The sequence below is a fragment of the Aphis gossypii genome, chromosome 1 (assembly GCF_020184175.1).
Source record: "Aphis gossypii isolate Hap1 chromosome 1, ASM2018417v2, whole genome shotgun sequence".
Classification (NCBI taxonomy): domain Eukaryota; kingdom Metazoa; phylum Arthropoda; class Insecta; order Hemiptera; family Aphididae; genus Aphis; species Aphis gossypii.
In genome coordinates, this window is record NC_065530.1 from 69,540,117 (window position 1) to 69,561,917 (window position 21,801).

General features: G+C 23.7%; 5 protein-coding genes and 1 long non-coding RNA gene across 7 annotated transcripts; 3 read left to right on the forward strand and 3 right to left on the reverse strand.

The window, feature by feature from the left end:
- Positions 1-653: 653 nt before the first annotated feature.
- LOC114131836 (uncharacterized) lies at positions 654-3,329 on the reverse strand. Its single transcript, XM_027997146.2, has 2 exons — positions 3,219-3,329; positions 654-2,181 (listed from the first exon to the last, which is right to left on the reverse strand). The coding sequence occupies exons 1-2, from the start codon at positions 3,299-3,301 to the stop codon at positions 1,365-1,367; spliced, it is 900 nt and encodes a 299-aa protein (XP_027852947.2). The 5' UTR covers positions 3,302-3,329; the 3' UTR covers positions 654-1,364.
- A 3,122-nt stretch (positions 3,330-6,451) lies between these two features.
- On the forward strand, positions 6,452-8,046 carry LOC114131838 (zinc finger protein 14-like). Its single transcript, XM_027997150.2, has 4 exons — positions 6,452-6,830; positions 6,905-7,259; positions 7,394-7,546; positions 7,612-8,046. The coding sequence occupies exons 1-4, from the start codon at positions 6,712-6,714 to the stop codon at positions 7,900-7,902; spliced, it is 918 nt and encodes a 305-aa protein (XP_027852951.2). The 5' UTR covers positions 6,452-6,711; the 3' UTR covers positions 7,903-8,046.
- A 1,828-nt stretch (positions 8,047-9,874) lies between these two features.
- On the reverse strand, positions 9,875-11,688 carry LOC114131837 (mitochondrial ribonuclease P protein 1 homolog). Its single transcript, XM_027997148.2, has 3 exons — positions 10,653-11,688; positions 10,441-10,577; positions 9,875-10,205 (listed from the first exon to the last, which is right to left on the reverse strand). The coding sequence occupies exons 1-3, from the start codon at positions 11,557-11,559 to the stop codon at positions 10,011-10,013; spliced, it is 1,239 nt and encodes a 412-aa protein (XP_027852949.2). The 5' UTR covers positions 11,560-11,688; the 3' UTR covers positions 9,875-10,010.
- A 153-nt stretch (positions 11,689-11,841) lies between these two features.
- On the forward strand, positions 11,842-12,839 carry LOC126550549 (uncharacterized). Its single transcript, XR_007604663.1, has 2 exons — positions 11,842-12,355; positions 12,498-12,839. It is a non-coding gene; the product is annotated as an uncharacterized LOC126550549 (long non-coding RNA).
- Positions 12,840-14,347: 1,508 nt separating this feature from the next.
- LOC114131855 (receptor expression-enhancing protein 5-like) lies at positions 14,348-20,333 on the reverse strand. 2 transcript variants are annotated; one of them, XM_027997170.2, is made up of 6 exons: positions 20,132-20,333; positions 19,515-19,678; positions 17,342-17,574; positions 17,086-17,221; positions 15,353-15,466; positions 14,348-14,553 (listed from the first exon to the last, which is right to left on the reverse strand). In XM_027997170.2, exons 2-5 carry the CDS (start codon positions 19,642-19,644, stop codon positions 15,420-15,422), a joined length of 546 nt encoding a protein of 181 aa, XP_027852971.2. In that variant the 5' UTR covers positions 19,645-19,678; positions 20,132-20,333; the 3' UTR covers positions 14,348-14,553; positions 15,353-15,419. The 2 variants fall into 2 exon arrangements, with proteins under 2 accessions (XP_027852971.2, XP_027852970.2); XM_027997169.2 differs by having other exon boundaries at positions 19,959-20,332.
- A 188-nt stretch (positions 20,334-20,521) lies between these two features.
- On the forward strand, positions 20,522-21,784 carry LOC114131842 (ragulator complex protein LAMTOR4 homolog). Its single transcript, XM_027997154.2, has 4 exons — positions 20,522-20,676; positions 21,159-21,245; positions 21,336-21,444; positions 21,508-21,784. Exons 2-4 carry the CDS (start codon positions 21,183-21,185, stop codon positions 21,630-21,632), a joined length of 297 nt encoding a protein of 98 aa, XP_027852955.1. The 5' UTR covers positions 20,522-20,676; positions 21,159-21,182; the 3' UTR covers positions 21,633-21,784.
- The last annotated feature ends 17 nt before the right edge of the window (positions 21,785-21,801 follow it).

Genomic DNA, 21,801 nt, shown 5'->3' on the forward strand with positions numbered 1-21,801 from the left:
AATAGTTACTCTTATTTTTTTTTTGGTTTTACACGGAACAAATGATTATAAATATTATTAACTAAAATTTCTTAAATAACAAAGAAACAACAAATTATAATACATTTACAAAATTAATTGATAATGTTATAATTCCATATTGTCTTTTTGACATTTTGTTAAAAATTAAAGTATGGTAAACCCTGTTGAACATACAATATTTAAATTAACTATATTTAAAAGTTAAATACTAACTTCAAATACATTCTTTTTTTTCTATGACACGAGACATTTACCATACTGAAAAATTAATTTTCAAATTTATTGATAAATTATATTACATAGTAATATAATATAATATCATTATAATATATTAGAAATTTTTTTTTAAATTTAAGGTTGACATATAATATTACCATAATTAATTTTACAATTGTAAAAATATACTATCATTTTTTTTTGCTAATAAAAATTAAATAATCTATGATTCATCCCATAAACACAAGCTAAATAAACCAAATAATAAACCTACCCAAAATTAAATTAAAAAATTATCAAATACAAATTGTTATTTAAAAATATAATTTAAAATAGTGCCTGATTATTACAAAATAATTAGCATAATACCCGTTTTAGTATGAACTTTGTACAGTAAATAAAATATTTTATTATAATATGCATAAAAATTAAAAAATAATAATACAAATAATGTAATAACTAAAATCTTAAAAAATATTTGTATAACATTTGATTCTTAAGCATAAATAGTCTAACAAAAATAATGAAATTGAACAGATACCCTGATAGAATAAAAATGCAATTTTAAATTTAAAGGCCTCAGAAAATACCATTATCACTTAGTTACCATTATGTTTAAAAACTTTTTTTTTATACATATGAAAAATATTAGTAATACTACTCTTTAATTATACTACTGTCAGTCATTAAATTAATTAGATCTTGTTAAATAAAATTGTTGTTTACATACATTTTATGTGCAAATTCACATTTGATATATCGGTAAACTTTGAAATTCTAATTGTTGTAAAAATATTGTTACATACCTAATAATATGTTCTAAATACATTAAAAGAAAATACGATAATTTTAGTTTGAAAAATAGTAAACTAAATCCCCTAAAAAGTAAAAACAATTTTTCTTATATAAATATTAAAATAATTTATATCATACTTATTTATATTTTGTTATCTATAACCATTGATACTAAAAATATATGTGTTAGGTATAATTTATTTGATCTATTATAGTGATTTTGTCAATAATTAGTTTAATTGCTACTGTCTTCAAATGAAAAGAAAAAAATCAATAATTGTTTTGAATTATTTGATTATTAATTATAATATTTCTCTATAAAATTTATGATACTAAAGTTGTCTAGATACTTTTTCAACTTCCTTTAAACATTCACTTACTAATGCTTTAGCTTTATGAATTGATTTTTTCAACCTTTCAGTAGAGTTCTTACAACCTGTATATATTGGTCGGATCGACCCCGACATTTCTTCAATCACCGTCAATAATTCTCTATATTTAGCCCAGCCATCTTCACTACTTAAAGAATCAATATCAAATGTTTTTTCAACATTTTCTATTTGACCAGATATTCGGTCTGTAGTAGTAGAAGGTGGAGGCATATGTTCGTGTTTATAATGTTTTGTTTTGTTTTGTGTGTTTTCTTTGTTGTAATTTACTGCAGTCTTTTCTTTAGGTTGTTCATATGGATATGATTTTCTTTTATCAACTTGTCTAAAATTCATTAACAGTTCAGGATAGTTAAACGGCAAATTAAATGGCCATTGTTGTTCGTATTGAGCACTATAGTTAGGATAATTATGATGTTTACGATTCATTGTCAGGTCTAAGAGTGGATTGTAATTGTTCATATCATTGACCATGTGGTTTAATTGAGGCATACTAGTTTTTCCACGTTTGCGAGGTGCACCTCCTTGTGCATTTGATGGTAATGAATGTTTGTTTTTTGATTTACCACTACTAGTATTTGGTACTAATGATAATGATACTGTACTCTGTGGAGAAGTAGAAGAAACTGCATACTGACTGTTGGATTTTGAACTTTGTGATATAGGTATGATGGTCAACTCTGAATGACATCCCATATTGCCAGACTTAATTGCTTCCAATAAACTATTTTCCATGATATCAATTTTTAAATTTTTCACCCTAAGAATTATATATTAAAAAAAATACTGGATGAGAATATATTTTGTTACAGTAATAAATATGTTATACCTAACATAGTATCATTAAAATATATAACTAGATATTTACACATCATAAACACTAATACTGATTTAAATTGAATAAATATATAAACAATAAAAATAATAATAAGTATTACATAACATAGGCATATTATTTTAATTATTGGATTTATTATAAAAATGAATATTCAAATAGGTAATAAAAAAATCAATATTTAATGAAAGTTTAAATTTACTACGTAAATGACCTAATAAACTAATACGATATTAATGATAATAGGTAGGTAATTGATATACACTTACTCTGTTTATAAAGGTTTAATAAATTATGAAGTTGTAAGAAATGTAATTTAATATATTAACTTTCTTATAGCCATAAAAATCACCATACAGCATCACAAAATAACTATAATAATATGAGAAGTTGTTTTCAGATATTTCGTAAATCAAAACATTAAGTAACAAGTACTATTACAATATTATTATTTATTAACTTGTGGAAAAACAAACGTCATTTCATCATATTATCATTTATATATACTAGAATATCCTGTAAGCCACAATGGAAAGATCAAGATCGAGAATCAAGAGCGATAAGGTAAATGTATTATTTATTGTTATTAAAACCGTTACTAGGTTCATTTTGAAGTTTGGACATATTAATTAATATTATAAAATTATTCATGAATCATAATATTGATATTAAAATATTTGATAAGAAATTTGTGGGGAAAATGGATGATGAACAAATTGTTGTAATATAATATTATGATGAATTAATTATTAAAGACATTCTCTCTGTATCGTTATAAACAATAATTAATTATCTAATAATTATCATTATTATAGATAAAAAATGTGATGATCACGGCACACGGGTATACATATTACGTATGGGTATGGCGATAACTAACATAACAATTAACAATAATTAATATAATTATAAATAATATAATTAATAATTAATCTAAATAAAAAAAATTTAGGTACACATACTCTTCACATTTTCGCTTGTGCTTTTCTTTATTTCGTAACATACGCTCTTCATCTGAAACTTGAAGTCTCATATTTCTATCCATTTTAAAACCATGGAAAAAAATAATATTTATTTATTTTTCAATACTCATATTATTAATTATTATTTGTTTATGGTTTGGTTGCCATGGTAATTATTCGACAAAACCCCTCTTAACTTTAGTTTTCAAAACTTTTTATAATATACCTACAAAACTGCAATACTGTGTCATCGATTAATAAAAATTTCATCCCCTTCAATTATTATGGTAGCACATTTGGCTTCCGGTAGTTTTAGGATGTTATTTAGCCATAGGACGTTTGATCCCTCGGTAATTGAAATCAACAGTCAAATTTAATACTTAAATAATATAACTAAATTATATAACTATACAAAACTATAATACATTTACAAAATCCATTTATGTAGTTACCTATTTATGTTTTACATGTTTTAATAATATTCTGTCAGTCACTATTTATTTTAAGTATAAAATTTCAATATTATTATTATTACAAATACAAATACAAATGTCAATTCATGTTATATATTTATATATTAAAATCATTTATATTAGATTGCTTATTATTTAAAAATGGTAAAATTTCATTATTGTTATTAAATTTAAACTCATTACAATATTATTTAATTTTACTCTCATAATGATTAAGACACTCTTGGATACCTAGTTTTCTTGAACACATTTTTAGATTTTAAACTAAGTGATAAATGTAATGATGTGTTTATTTTTTGTATCTATGTACATTGTACAGCATAACTAGTCGAAATAATGCTCCAATTTCAAACTTTGGGGGTGGTTTCCGATGGCAAAGTAAATATCCTTGGTGCAATATAGAGGTAAAAAATAAACATTTTTCAAAAAAATCGAGAAAAATAAAAAAAAGTGACGGAAAAACGAAAATTTATACGCAAAACCAGTTTTCGCCCAAATCGATTTTTTTATATGGTTGTAATTCAAAAACTAATCACTGTAAATATACTTGAAATTTTTACCAAATGTTTATGTTAGTGTAATTTATATATACAGTTAAATTTTTTGGCTTTTTTTGAGTTATTTATAGACCACTGAAATTTTCGATTTTTATGTGTCGGTAAAAAAATTTTGGCTGACCTGAAAATTCTATACAAAGTTCCTCATATGTTATTCTTATAGTGATTAAAACATTATAAGAATATATAAGCACAATTTTTTTTTATTAGCATTTGAAGTTCAAATTTTGACGAAAATTCGTCAAAATTATGAATATTTGCAAATTATTTTGTAGGTATAATTCATAAAAATGTTTGTATAGGTAGCTGAGAGTTGAAAATTTAATACAAGATTTTTCATAAGTTTAGCTTACAATAATTATAAAAGAACTTAAATTTTGGTGTATTCAGACCATTAAAACATAAACCACCTTTTTCACCAACAACTGGAAATTATATCCTAGGCTGACAAATCATCTTCGTTCAGAATCGTTTTTCGTATACAATGTTACCTATCATTGCATTCAAATTTAACCTACCCTAGTCCGAGGTCAACCCCACCCCCTAATGTACAGCAGAACGGTACCCACTTGCCCACATTTTTTTTTTGAAACGTCGATAAAACAATTTTGGTTTTCAAAAAAATTTGAAAATTGAATACAAGATTTCTTATAAGTCGTTCTTATTGTACCTATATAGATAATAAATCGATAATCACTGTGTTACAATTTTGTTTGTAAGCGTTTAAAATCGAGTAAATTTGCAAGTAATTTTGTAGTTGAAAATTCATACAATTTTTTGTATTTAAATCTGAAGCTAAAAAATCAACACTAAGTTTTCCTATATTCATTATTATTCAAAATGTATAAGTATTAAGTATAAATCGTAAATACTTGAACATTTAGGTAAAGTTATTTAGATTGGTATTTTCTTTAAATAATTTAATTTTCAAAATATTTCGCTGATCTTAGTTCTATTTATAAGCATTTGAAATATTCGTTTTTGTTTAGGTTTTTTTTTTATATAAATATCGATAAGTAATTCAGCGCCCCTGCAAGGCAAAATTTCATTTGGGTCACAGGTAGCATACTAAGCGCAAATAAAGGCAACTCCTTACTTTTACAAAATTAAGGAGCCCGGGGGCAATTGCCCTCAGGCCCGCCTTAACATAGCTCTGATAAAATGTTTTTGGCCGTCAAAATACTTGAAAATATAAGTTCTCCATGAGTTAGTCTTATTGTGATTCAAAATTTTTAAGAATACGCAGGCACAATTTTTTATTTATTAGCTTTTGAAATTCAAATATTGACAAAATTCTTCAAAACCATGAATATTTGCGAATAATTTTGTAGTTAAAGATTTATAAACAATTTTGGATAAGTAGCTAAGAATTTAAAATTTAATACAACATTTTCCATAAGTTTGGCTTACAATAATTATAAAAGAAATTAAATGTTGGGATATTCAGATCAATCATTAAAAGATAAACCACTTTTTTCATCACCCACTGGAAAAAATATCCTTAAGTGAAAATCATCTCCGTTTAATATCGTTTTTCGTACCTATACGATGATAACTATTATTGAATTCAAATTTAACACATAAGTTATAGTGACCTACTGTACAACAGAACGTTACTTAATTGACCACCCTTTTTTTTGTTATCAATTCTGTCACTGTAGATTTATCGCACATTTATAAATACTCAATAAAAATATAAATGTCTGCTGTACGTATTTGTTGAACATATAAACAAACATTAATATGAAACAGTGAACAATATTTGGTATATTATATTATATATTATGTTAATTATTCCAAAATGATAATTAGGTAGATTTATCAACCAAAATTAAATAGTTATTAGAATTTGGTAGTTACATAACTTAGATTTTGGAGTTTAATACCATAGCTTATAGGTATAAACACAGAATAGAATAAAATAAACATTTCAAAAAAATATCATTGCAATTTTGGTTTTCGAGGAGTATGATATCGGTAACTTAACATACACCATATACCGCCATTACTGCTATTCTCTTATCAATATAATATCAAACATTATAGCACAGAATATAATATTGTATAATGTAATTTACCTATTCTATTATCGTTTTTTTTCATTATTTTTTATTAAATAAATACTATTTATATTTTTAAATATAAAAATTGTATTTAAAATTTCGTTAACTTATTTTGATATTTTATTATTATTTATTTTCATTTGTAAGTGAATGAGTATTATTATTATTAAATTGGCATTGTCTTTGTATTTGTTACTAGTTTATTATTTTTGAATAATATTCTATGAATTATGATCTACTTTTAATAACAAAATTCATAATACTATATTAGAATCCAAATTTTCTTAATTTTTGTTTTTGTGGTTAAGCTTCACAATTTAGATTAGCTTACTATGTAAAATGTAATGATTTTACTATTATTAATTGTTTTAATTAATATAAAATTCTTTCATAAAAAACTATGCACCAAAATCATTTTTCTAATTCATCAAATAAAAATTGTTCACCCCGTTTTCACCATCCAACGACTCCAACTATTGTTGACCGTATTGTTTTTCCACAAATGGTTAATGATGTCAGGTAATGATGAACAATTTTTAATTATACTTATGAAGAATATGAAATTAAAGTATATTTTAAACAATACATTTTAGGTACCAATCAAGTAACATATTTGATACTAGACATTTAGATCTTCAAAGCACATTGAAATTAGATACTCATTTCAATGGAAATGTGGATTTTTTTAAAAGTCATGAAAAAAATGAGTTTTATGACAACTATAGATATATGGAAACACAGTTACCTTCAAAACAAAATTATTATAAAAATTCTAGTCGCTCACAGGTTCTTGAAGTTAAAGCTAGAATATCAGTAGATGTATCTACTATGACTGACCCTTTAACAATAGAAGAACAAGAAAGGCTTGGTCAATGGGAAGGTTTTGCTGCTGTACAGTCTGGTAATAAAGTTGCTGAATACTTGACTAGTCTGAGAGAATTTCTTAAGGTAATATAATAAAATAAATTGCAAATTTTAATCAAACATAACTCTTGTTTTGTATCCAGCAATTATTTTAAAGTTTTTATAATTCTTATATTGAATTTAAAAATTAATCTATGTATATAAAAAAATTTTAATAGTTATCTCCTCCACAAGAAGGAAAAAGAAGACAAGGATTGGGCGATGTTAGAATAGTTACATCACCTGATGGTTCTCGGCTATATTGCTGTTCTGAATGCTTAATGGCATATACTGATAAAACCGTTTTGGAACATCATTTAGCCAATCATAAGGTAAAAAGCTAAAATGGAATATTCAACTATCATATTATATGTTTTAATCAATATTTTAAGTTTAGGTAGAGCGTAGATTTATATGTATGGAATGTGGAGCTGGTTTAAAACGAAAAGAACACTTAGATAGACATCAATTAAGTCATAGTGATCAGAGACCATACACCTGTGCAGCATGTCCAAAGACCTTCAAACGTAATGAACATTTAGCTCGACATTATATTGTACATTCTGGAGAAAAAGCACATGCCTGTGTTGAGTGTGGGAAAGCATTTTACCGTCGTGATCATTTACAAAAACATGTTCAGGGTCATATTACTAAAAGACTCAAAGCGGTTATCAATGCTGTTGTTTAATCAAAATAATATTCAGTTAAAGCTCATAATTTTAGTGCCTTTCTCTACACATCTAGTCATTATTATTATCTTGTGTATTGTTTTGAATATATTAGTGAAATATTTGTTCTTAGATTAAATTGAATTAGATACTATTTATTTTTCTGTTGTATAATTTAAAATGATTAATTTAAAAAGTTGGTAGTCAGTATACCACACATTTTTATAACACTTGCATGTAATAAAATGTGTATTAATTGTTAATAATTACAGGACAATTAATGCTCAATGGCTTAGTAATAAAAATAAAATCTGACAGAAATATGGATAGATAATAATAAAATATTTGGATAATGGTTCTAAATTTATTATTGATAATCTTTAATTAAAATATATTAAAATGTAACTGACTCTTGGAAAAATTGTCTGAACTATTATGTGTAGTACTGAAAAATATTTTATCTTGTATAAATAAATATTAATCATAGTTAGAGCCGTTTTTACAATATAGGATTAGCGTTATCAGACACTAACAGGACATTGTAAGAACGGCACTAAAATTTTTTATGAACTACATATACTTAAAAAATAGTATACAAATTATTAATTATTAATTTGTAGTAACAATTTTGAATATCTTAAAACATGTTATTAATAAATAACAATTTTTCAAGACTATATAATTATTTGTACATGAAAACTAAAACTATACCTTATTAGAGTCTGCAATAATTGTTTTTACTTAGTTTATTAATATTTGTTAAATTATCTGTTGTTTTTGTCATACTATAATTTTAGTTACCATAAATATAATGTACTGTTACCTACCGTTATCTCGTATAAAATTATTATGTAATAATAATTAGTTCACTTATTATTGTTTTTAAATATCACTATTTATTATGTTTATTTTATATTTATAACTGAAAACTTTTTTTTTTTTTTAATATAACATAGTGAGACTATTGAATTGTTATTAACTGTAATTCATGATTTATCTGATTGAAAGTTTTTTGGAAACCTACTTATTTAATGTTACATTTTAGGAATGAGAATATTTTTATTTTATTGATGTTTTTTATATATAATAAGTAAAAGGTAATAGCATTTTAAAAGATTTCCATAATATGTTCTTATAATACACATTTTATAACAATAAATAGTAACAAAAGTTAATTTTTACTTAAATCATTTGGAAAAATCCTCTAAAATAGATACACACCAGCAGCATGTGGTAAGAATGCTGGATAAGGGCCAAAAAAAAAAAACAGTTACTTATAAAGGTAAATTATTATTTATTATTTATTTATATTTATAAATAAAATCTGTTTGTCTAACTTTTTTTATAAATTAATTGGTAACTTATCATAAAAATCAAATCTTTTTATGTTTATATTAATAAAATATTAGGATTAATATTTTTGAAAGTTTGATATCAGAAAAAGTATTTAAAAGATTAAAGCGTTTCTAACTGTTATGTAAAATCGTAGTCATCTAGCAATACCTACTATACTAGATACAAGTCAGGAAACCGAAATCTGAAGCGCTTCTGTCCAATATATTGCATACTTATATGACCTTAATTTATTAATTGTCTCAACAATTGCTATTAAATTATAATATAGATAATGAAGTATATTAAAATTACTGAAATGATGAGTATATCTATTAATCTAAAAAAAAAAAAACTTATATTGCTTATTGATGTAATGAATTAAATAAATTTATTTTTCTTCCTTTTTTGTGTGGTCATGTGGCGCTTACCTCGCTCGCCCTGACCATACACCATTAACACATACAGAATATAGTGTACCTATATATATTAATTATATTTAAAATATTTAATCTGGACCAGCTTAATTGATTTGTTTATTTATTTCTTATAACACCATAATAATCAATTATATGTTGAATTTATTATTTAGAAACGTATTTTTCTTTTATAATACTACTGTACCAAACAAACCAACCTCACTAACACACCAATATAATGTAATTAAAAAATTGTAAATACGTTTTATTTTTTAAACAAATAATGAATTTTTCAGATTTTAAATTGATCCAATGTAAATTAATTTAATAATTTCAATAAATATCTATAAATGTATTATGTACATAACAGTATTTAACTACTTTTTAATTAATAAATTGTACACAGAATTTCTTCTAAAATCTTCTCTAATTCTCTTAGCTGATATTCTTTGATTATTTCCAATATGTCCTCTTTGGTAAGCATCAACTTCTAAAAGTTTTCTTCTGGGTATATGTTTTAAGGCTTCAACCCAATTATTATTAATTTTTAAGTCTGCCATAATCATAATCATCTAAAAACAAATAGTATATAACTCTACATATAATAATATACCTACATAATTATAGTAATTCATTTATTATCAAAAACATTTTATCTAGTTTAGACTTAACAAAATTAAAAAATTAATACTATTTTTTGTATGTAATCTATTATTATAATTATGAATGTTTAGTGAATTTAAGTTTAAATACTTCAACGTTTTTTAAAGTAATTGCATATTAATTTAGGATAATATAATAACATACTTGATTAATGGTTAAATTTTTAGTTCCTTGTTTCCAATCTAAATACAAATCAAGTGGTAATTTAGCCATTCTTATTTTATCTCGTTTACCCTTTGCTAACGATAAAGGCTCAACTTTCATTTTATCAACCATTGCACCTTAAAATATAAAATATTGACTTATTACTTAATTATATTATTATTTACTTATAATTTCATGGTTGTAAACCTTACCTATAATATATACATCATCATAATTGTATTCTTTAAGTTCTTCATTACAATGAGGAGTCAAATAAACAAGCTTCTCTCTTGGATAAAGATCTAAATAACTTTGTTTTGTATAGTTAAAAGGGAATGTTGGGTCATCAATAGTTGGTATTGTTTTAGACAAACCTTTGAATACTGTACTTTCTTTATTAACATTACAAAATATAATATTAAAAGGATCTTTATGTGTACGATTGTAAGACCACATTAACAGTAGTTGTTTAGCGCAATTTGATTGTTCTTTAAATGACATGTGTCCATCATAACTACAATCAATTAATATATCTTGTCCGTACAACATAGCTTCACATAAACGGTAATTATAGAGAGAATTCATTTGTTTTTCGTAAATTCTATGAAACATACTATTTCTCAATAATCCATACTCAATATGATCATTTTTTGGTTCATTTTCGTATCGTTCTAAGCGTTCAGCTCTTCTTTCTAATTTACGCACAATGCGATTTTCTTTTTTTTTTTCAATTAAAAACAAATATCTTAATTGTTTCATTCGTGATGATCGGCTACTTAATTGTAATAAGCTTTGCCATTGATCTATTTTGAGGTGGCTTGGTATTTGTTCACCACTTTCATACAATAAATCAATCTCTAGGATTAAACGTTTTAATTTTGACAATGTTTCTTCATCTCCTCCAGTAATTAAATCATAATCAATATTATCAAAGAGTTTTGATGTACTTGGTTCATAATCTAATGTATCCAAAGAACCTTCTGGTTTAATACAATAATACCGACTTGCACTATTAACCGGTGTACACAATTTTAATGAAGATGGATATCCTTCAATTAAACTTTTAGCACGACATCCTAACTTACTTAATATTCGAAGTCCACACCTGGATATTAACATTTTAATACCTAATTTAACTTAAAAATATCGAAATAACAAAATATCAACTTCAATCAAAACATTCAAAACTAATACACCGAAAATCCATAACCTTTAAATTACAAATTTATGACCACGGTCTTATCACAGAATAGAGCACGATTAAAGATATCTTTAATCATGATATTGAGCATAGAGTAATAAGAATTCTTATTACTCTATGGCGGGAGGCGGAAAAATGGCCACGGAAAAAAACCCTAACTAAAAAACACCCAAGAAAATAAAAGCGATCATTGTAATCTTATATTATGAAATATTTTATAAACTGTGGTTGATTGTTGATTATACAATGGATTTACAATCATATAATATTATATTTTTAATAATAAATAATAATATTTTTTAAATAATTTTATCATATAATTATTTAATAGAACATAGGAACAAAATATTCTCGTTTGTGGTAACATAATAATAACTAATAACTATAATACGAGAGATCATAGTCATAATTAAATAATATAATAATAATAAATTGTTAATATTTAAAAAAATAATTTTCGATAAGTAGTCTATACAATCATGATAAAATTCAATAATAACTTGTAGGCTATATCTATACATAAAAAAATTAAAATGAACTTAACTGTATAATAATGATATTTAACTATAAAAAGCTAAGTTAAAACAATACAAAATTTAACTGAATAAGTTATATTAAATTAATAAGTTTGATTAAACAAAAATAACTAACTAGTTAAGTTAAATGTTAAAAAAATTAACTTTTTAATAAGTTAATGCCCACCATTGCTAAAAAGTATGTATGTATAATTTAATAATATTAATAATAATATTTTATTACTGTGTATATTTAATATTATTTAAAATATGTATACATAAATAAATGTAAATATATTAAGTATAATATATTAATATATTTTTTTGGGGTTTTTTTTCAGCGATTCCTCTATAGTCTATGGCATAGACATTTAATTATATTATTATGTCTATGGTTGGAAGCAACGTATTTATTTCACGTTTTAGACTACGGACACTGAACAGTAGTTAGTACTTTAGTACTGTAGTAGTTCGTGTTTTAGACCTAAAAGCCTGACAAGAATACGTATACTTAAAATCATCATATTTCAATTCTATAAAAAGATTAACACACACATAAATTCAGTATTACAAGTGACTATCTAACAGTATTTCTCTTGAAATTGAAAAGTTGGCGGGAGAAAAGAAATGTCAAATATTGTCACCTAGCTAACTCTTAAATAAATAAAATGGTTTTTTTAAATTTTAGTGTATATTTTTTTGGAGGTAGTTGTTTTTTTCGTATTTTTTTATTTTTTTTTTTGTATCTGCTGTTTTCGTAAAGGTAAAGAATAAATTAGAAAATTTTTATGTGCGGCCCTCGTAGTAAACTATCCAATATTCCAATATATTTGGCCCACTTGATACTTAGAGTTTGACATGCCTGGTCTGGAGTGTCTACTGTCAAAAAAAAAAAAAGCGGTTCTCCAAACTTATTTTTGCGTACCATTTAGGTGCGTATTATTAATCAGTCACGTATGACGGTACCACTAATGACTATAGAACGATCCAAATTGTACAATTAAATGCTTTACATTTTAGTTAAATACCAAAGGCGTCCGCAGAAATTTTCACCGGGTGGGGCAAGGTGTATATTATACATATATATATATTATATATATAAACTGCTAGTTTAGGTTAGATAAAATTCTGTATTAGGTTTACAAACATTGGCAACAAAAGCATGGCCTCTCCTGCGGGAGACCATGTTAAATACATTTATTTTAAATAATAAGGTAGTAAAATACTACAATATAATTGTTTTTATTCATTAGTTTTTTTAAATAAATAAAAATTAAACAATAACAATAAATAAATAATCACTTAACACTTACCAATATCGAGTTACCAAGGTTTTGCTACAGACATGTCTGTGGGTTTTGCCAACTGGAAACATGCATGTCACGGTCTTAGATTATTCATAATATTCTATTTTTCACTAAATAGATCTCTGATACTTGATAGCACTGATAGAGGATTGTGTCATACTTTTAAATTTTTAATACTAAAATATAAGATCTATGATTGGGAGCATATTATATTATATCAATATATTATCTCTATTTGAGGCATACTTAAGGACTTTGGCTGTTCATTTAATATTTAATTGTATAGACCTTATTCTTGACTTTGGATGAAATTAGTTGAACAAGGATATTGAATATCTACCTTGATTGTCCTATTAATCCGATTGTTTGTGACATAGGGTAAAATGAGTAAATTAATATGGGTTTTCAATTTTTAAATTAGTGCATGGGTAAAAACACGCTTTATCCAGTCACCACTCACTGTTATTGTTGATATACCTATACAACTTTTACAATTCTTTTATTAACCATATTATTTTTATTCCTGGACTTATAATAATACCAAATGCTACTGTTAAGATTATAATTTAACAATTTAAATAAATAAAAAGAATATGATTTAGATAATAGATAAATAAGGTTCTAAAAATAGTAGCAATAGTTGAATAACTAAAATAAAAAATTTTGATTGAATAAAAATAATTTTATACTATTTTTCTATTTTTTTATTTCATAGAACTTAAGACACAGTCTAAATATTACTCTAAAAAACTATGGCTATTGTAAAAATTATATTATTTATTTAAAAATATCCATTATTAATTAGAATCCTACTTAATTTAAAAATGAATCAATTTATATTTACTATAATACATTTCACTTAAAAAATGAAAACAAAAAACAAGAAAGGTTTAAAAATATTTTATTAACACTTATGAAATTATATTTTACAGTAATATAAAATTAGATGAAATTTAAAAAATATATTATGATACACTTGTTACTGATGGTTTTAACAGTTGTTGTTGTTGTTGTAGATTTTAATATATAACTGATGATAAAAGACTGAAAATAAAATTACTTCTAAAATAAATTTAATTCTGGTTTGTACCTGAAAATAAAAATTGTTTGATTATTGTGGCATAAAGTACATGTTATATTTTTGTGAAATTATAATTAAGTTATAAATCAAACAAATGTAATATGTTAAGACGTTAAGTGTAAGGTATATTTTAAAGATTTATTATTTTTAGCACATTACATTAATATTGAATTGAAAATGACTATCAACAAATAAAATGATAAATAATGATTAAACATAACAAGTGGTTAGTATTTAGCATATTATTTAGTATATTTACACTAAGCTTTATACTAAATATATTACCTTAAAAATATTGTATACAATGTAAATACTATATACACTAAGATTAAGAAGGCTTATGCTTAATATGTTAAATTTTATAGTTAAAAACATACTACATTAGCTCATTAGTTATTAGTTATAACAAAAAAATTCAAATTAACTTTTATAAATAGTTGGAAGATAAATAAAATGCACTGATACATTAATTTTATCCAAACATTTTAACTTTTAAAACATATTTAATAAGTAATAACTAATTATGTTTAACAATACTTACATAACAATAACTCTATGAATTTAGTGCCAAAAACATCAATCATTTTGATTGAAGAAAAATAAAATTATCATTTATTATATCTGAAGTGCTTCAGACTATTAAAAACTCTACATACCAATACTATGGCATAATACAAAATAGTAGATTTTATTTGTATACAAAAAAAAAACCAAACACCAATAACATAATTTATATTTTTATATATACATTATACATATCAGTTATAACTAGAAGCAAAATGTTTTTTTAGTTCAATATTTTACTTACCCTTTTCAATTTTATTGATGAAAATCTTTATGTTCGACAAATTTAACCCCAAGACTAATTATTTTATTTAATTGATTTTTTCAGTAACTAGTTTCTCAAATGCTGCTTCAGTAGCTGTAAAAATATATAAACCAAGCTATTATAAATCAATAACACTCATTAAAAAGAAGTTTAATATAATGTTTGCCAACTACATAGAAATAAAATGAAGTAATAGATATACATTTTAGATTTAAGCTGAAAAATGGAAAAGTGATTATTTTAAATAGTTAATTCAACCATTATCTCTATTAGATAAAAAGATAGTTAATAACAGTTTAAAAAACACTCAACTCTACTCTATATAAAAGATAAGAAAGATTAATAAGTAATTTTAATACTTAATACATCTTATGTTAAATAAAACCTTATAATTATAGATTTCTAAATATGTTTTAATCATATTAATATAATACAAATAAATGATAAATTAAGTTAATACAGTTACATAAATATTAAATACCATTAATAATCATAACTATTGGTAATATTTAATTAAGGATAATTTGTAGACAAAACGTAGGCAGTATCCTAAAAAGAATTACAAATGTTAGACTGTAAAGTGTAAGGGAATCCTTTACCCTTATAAGATAATAGATATTACTAGGATTAAGATGTTTATGATTTTTTATGTTATCTAATAGCTTTCATTCTTAGGTAGAAATAAGTTTCAAAACATAAATATTTAATTTATATTTACATACCTATTCTACCTTTTTTTATTTATAAGTACATATTTTGTGTTTTTAAGAGCTTATTTAATGGTTTTTGATGCAAAATGCTGAAAAAATGCTATAATTTTATATTCTATTAACTAAATCTAATTTAAGTTTGATTATCTGTATTTTAAATTGATTATAATATACAAACTAATGATCACTTTTTTATTGTTGAGAATATAATTCTGTTAAACGGAGTAAGGTACCTACTTAAATAGAATTTTTGATAATCCTTGTCGATTGTAATAATCATATTAAATGATTCACAACTTATCATAACTGTGAGCCCGAAGAACTATAATTTTTTTCAAATACTTAGACAGAACATTTAATAATTTATAGTAAGTTGCTGTCTAGTTTACGACCGATGTAAAGTATACTCCATAGTTTGTGTTTAGCTATGTATTTGAATTTATTAAATCACTCAAAAATACTTTGTATATTTTTGTTTTACTCATTCTTAAGTTATGCCTAAAGTAAAACGCTGTTGTTCAAACCAACTAAGAGGTTTTGTAAAAAAATTTGGAAAGCGCCTTTTATTTACTTATGGTTTAATCTTTTATGCAAATTATACAATGTTAAGGTCAATAGTGAACGGCAGTGTTTTATTGTAAAGCATATGAACACCACAAAACATACTAAATATGTCTATTAAATACAAATTTTTTTTTTATTTTGGTCCATATTTATTTATTTTAAATGCATATTTGGCTGTTTTTTAGTGCATAAATGCATGTATAATTATACATTTTTTAGTATATAAACATCCTAACTCAAGACATTACACTACTTGAAAATTTTAAATTAATTAATATTTGAAACATTTTCTGCATAAGCATAAAACATTATATTAATTAAAAGCTGACAAGTCGCTAATTAAAAAAAAACAGTATAAGTCATAAAAAATAACTAACTATTTATAAAAATATAAAAAATATTATAAATGTATTAAAAAAAAAAAAAGTAATTCTTTACCCTTTTTAGTAAGATCGTTAACTGCTTGATCAATATCTCCTTGATGTTTTAGAAAGTTTGGACGTATAAATCTATTATATACAACCACAGAACCATTATTGCTAATTGGAATAAAACACCACACAAAAAAGATTGTCTAAAAACAAAATTATACAATTGTAATAATTTACTTAACAGATATTTTTTCTAATTACTAATTTGAACTTTTAATTGTTTAGTATATTTATTTATAATTACATAAACGTCATAAACTTACTTTGATTAAAGAATAAAATGGTATCCAATTTAGTAAAATCGCAGCTGGGAATTCAATAAGAGTAATAAATGAAAATACTACCCAGTATGTCAACCATTTTGTGTCATCATCTTTTCCACTAGATTCAACTGCTTTAATTGACGCGTATGCAGGATATAAGAAGCCAATCAAATTACTTAACAATAAAGTCCCATATCCAATTATTAAGTAGAGTACAAGAAACACCGACAAACCTATATTTTATTTTAACAATTTAAATAACATATTTATTTAAAAAAAATATATTTCTCCTTTCTAAGTATTTTCTACAGTTGTAATTTATATTATTTAAATATTTAACATTCTATAAGTATATTATGTTTTATTTTATAACCTAAAATTATTTATAATCAAAATCAAATGAATCATAATGAATAATAATATATTTTATAAATAGAAAAGTAATTATGCAATTAAAAAAGTCTATTAGTTAATAATTTTAATCTGCAATCTTGCAAAATCTATATATTATATTTTATAAAAACATAGCTCATAAGTAATAAATTACCATCAATTTTACAATAAATAAATATGTTAAATACGTACCTACTTAAAAGTATTTTTTATTGTTTCATCAAATAAAAAAAAAAATTGAATTGTATCAAAAAGAAAATTTGAGTTTTTTTAGGTTTTTTTGTTATAAAGTCGATGTAAATTTAGTCTAATGTAACATACATTTTATGTCTAAATTAAATTCTATAAAATATGTAAGGTTGTTATGAAACTTTCATTAAATCGATTTTAAATAATAAATATTATATTAAGTACCTATGATAGACATATCATTAAATTAATTAATCATATAAATCTTACCTAATATTTAATATTTTATTAATATAAGTATAGAAAGACTCAATATTAATATTGAATAAAAGTTATACTTCATACATAAATCAACACTAATTACCTATATATGATAACTGATAATTATTTAGTCATAAATTTAGTGATATAAGCATTATGTATTTATTTAATATTGACTTATCAGACTTTGGTCTTAAAAAAAAAAATGAAAAAATACAGTACAGAGGTGTTGTTCATAAGAAAATCGGAATTTGCGTATCTTTGCTTTGTAAATTAATCCAACTATGTTGGGCAATCTGCCGGTTGTGTATTTATTATTATTTATTATTTATTTAACCTAGCATTTGGTTTATTTTTTTAATGAGATTAAATTCTTTTTTAAACTTTCTTGATATTTCAAAGAGTAATCTCTGAAATTTTAAACAAAATCAGCCGAGTAGTTAAAGAATCTACAAAAATACAGATATCGCCTTTAGATGTGTACTTGAATAACAAACAATATTATTTACTTTTATTTGATAAAAAAATTTAATAGTATAAACCTATAATATTATAAAAATTAAAATAAACTAAATGGTTATAAGAACATTAGTTAGCACACTGTTTATTGGTAGAAGGTTAATTTAATAATCAAAAACGTGAAGTTTGTCACTGATTGTAAGTTGTTGTATTAGATAATTTTAACTAGTTCGACTTCATGCGAGTTGGTATTGTTTCCATAAGTTAAATACTGTACAAAGAACAACACTACTGTATAAGAACTGTACTAAAACTAACTATACTTGTACTGTTTAAGAACATACAGTTTTAAATAAACTATTTATGGATTTAAAATAAAATTAATCCGATGTTACATTGTATAGTTTTGACTTTTTATTAATTATTGTTTTAATTTTTGTAGATAATAAGTTAAAAATGTTATTTCATAATTTATTTAAGTTGAATTTGAATGGGGTTTTGTATATACTTAATAAATTGTTTTTAATGTATAGAACATGCAGTTCTTTAAATAATATTAACATTTATACAACTGAAAAATATAAAACATCAATTAATTAAATGAATTATAAATTAATTTAATACTGATTGTATAATCTTTAACTTAAAATAATAAACAAAAACAAACAAAAAAATTTACAATGATGAGCTAATAAAATAGTGGCATCATTTTTTCCATACACCCTAAAGGCGCCAGTGGAAAAATCTGAGCCTACCTACACAAACTAAATAAATATAGAAATTTGATAACAAATAACGCTTTCCAATTTTTATAATTAAATCAACCCTTGATACCTAAACAGCACATAATTGTTTATTTTGAATATCTTACCAATAAATAAATTCAATCTACTGATTCCTGTTTGTGCTTCAGCCCAACTGAAAAATTTACACCAAGGCTTAGACTCATCATGCAATGAATCTTTAATGGCTGATTTAACCGTATCAAGTTGAATTGCCATATTAATTTGTCGATACTATGTTGATACTGAAGAACTGTAAAATGTAAAATGATTGAAAATTAATCACAGTTCAAGTACCTATGACGATTTCAATCACCAAATAATACTTTTATATGTAACATTATCAAAATTAAAGAATGTTAAAATATTTATAAAATAAAGTTTACATTTATTTGAATTAGTAAACCTATTAATTTATTATGATTTCACTTAGACTAAAAACATACCTAATAACATGATAGATAAATATTAAGTTAATATAACAACAACTTTTCTATTAAAAATTAAAAATTTCAATCATTAAATGTATTTACCTAAAAATACCTGGCTGTTTTTCGAGTATTCAACGTAACCTAATTATTTTTTTAATCTAAATCTATAGTAAAGTATATTATATTACTTAGTATTAATATTAAACAAAATCACTGAACTAAATGAAATTATGTGAAAACAAAAAAGTATGTCAAATCTTAAAAAAAAAATATACCTAATTACAGTTTAAAACCCGGCGGCTAGTCTATTATCGTTGAAAAACCCGGACGGCCGATACGATACACTTATAATAGTTCTATGTTTGTAACGTTGTCTCGATCTCGAAATAAAACAGTGGACACTAGTCGCTTGAGAGTTGAGGTAGAGGAATATAAATATATATAGAGTATAATACTTTACTATCACCAATTTGTACTTTGTAGTATAACTATACGTCTATACAGTATAGTCGTATAGATATAATGATGGAAAATAGACTGGTATAGGTATATTATATACCGTAACCACTTTATTATAATAACCTTGAATCGGTTGGGTTGCAACGTACGCAGGTGGTAAAAGCATGTTAACATTGTTAATTATTGTTATAACTTGTAACTGTTAATCCGTATTCCACTATTCCGTAAACCAAGTACGTCAAATCGTCAAAACGCCAAATCGACCCGTGACTGCCTGGATTACAGGAAAATTGAAAAAAAAAATATGAAATAAATAGAAATTTTATTTTTTCTCCTCTAATTCTATGAAACATATATTTTGGTAGGTATACATAATTTAGTATATTATGATATAATGTTTATTATGATTTTATCTTGTTGGGAAATGTAGGAATTTATTAGCGGCTATCTGATGGAATAACGATAATCATGTAGAAAAATCTCTTAATCATGGCTAGATATATTATTATATATTTAGCCATGCTCTTAACTATTCGTTACCATAATCAATTTACATATAAATAATTCAGATGATAGTAAATTAATTAATTTTAAAAATTTAAAAAATTAAAATTAAAATTTGTGTTCAGCATTTTAGCCCGAAAATTGTAATTTGTAAACAACAGACTTTATACTTCCTTATCATTTAGTATCAACAATATTTTTTTTTGTAATAATATGATAACTGATTATAGATAAAATTAATATTTATTATTTAATAGTTTAAATTTTAACTTGTAGTACTTGAGTTATTAGGTATTTAAGATTTGAATAGTTTTAGGGATTTTGGATTTATTATTGCAGAGTGTATTAAAACAATTAAGAGAAATGGAAAGGATTCCCGATCAAATGGGTTATTTGATCATGACAATGGATGGGGCTGTGATTTCCGTGAGTAGAAATACAAGAACCCTGTTTGGAAAATAAATCTAAAATTATTTATCTTTGATGTATGTACGACCAAATTATCGATCGTTTCAGTCCGGTGGTGATTTAGAGAATAATGAAAAAATTGCGGACATTATATCAAAAACTATTAGTACAAGTAAAAGCTTATATGTGCCGGATGAACAATTTCAAAACATGTCAAGTATGTCAATTTAAAAAATTAAATCTTTATAATTTATGTTTTGATAATTTTATTTATTTATAGTTTTATATCAACATTATCATTATTCAGTTTGTGTATCAAATAAGAAAATCCACGTTTCCAAAATTAGACATGATCCCAATACATTAGAAAATGATGAAGTCAAAGTGGTTACTGAAGGTTCTTGATCAGTTAAGATTAATAAGTTTTTATTTTCCAGAGTATAAGATAAATATGTCTAGGTTATATAATTGTATTATCATACGATAATAATAACATATTAAGTAATGTAACATTAAAAATATTTCGAACGGATTAAAATAATATTTATTGATTTTTATTCTATTGTTTATATTA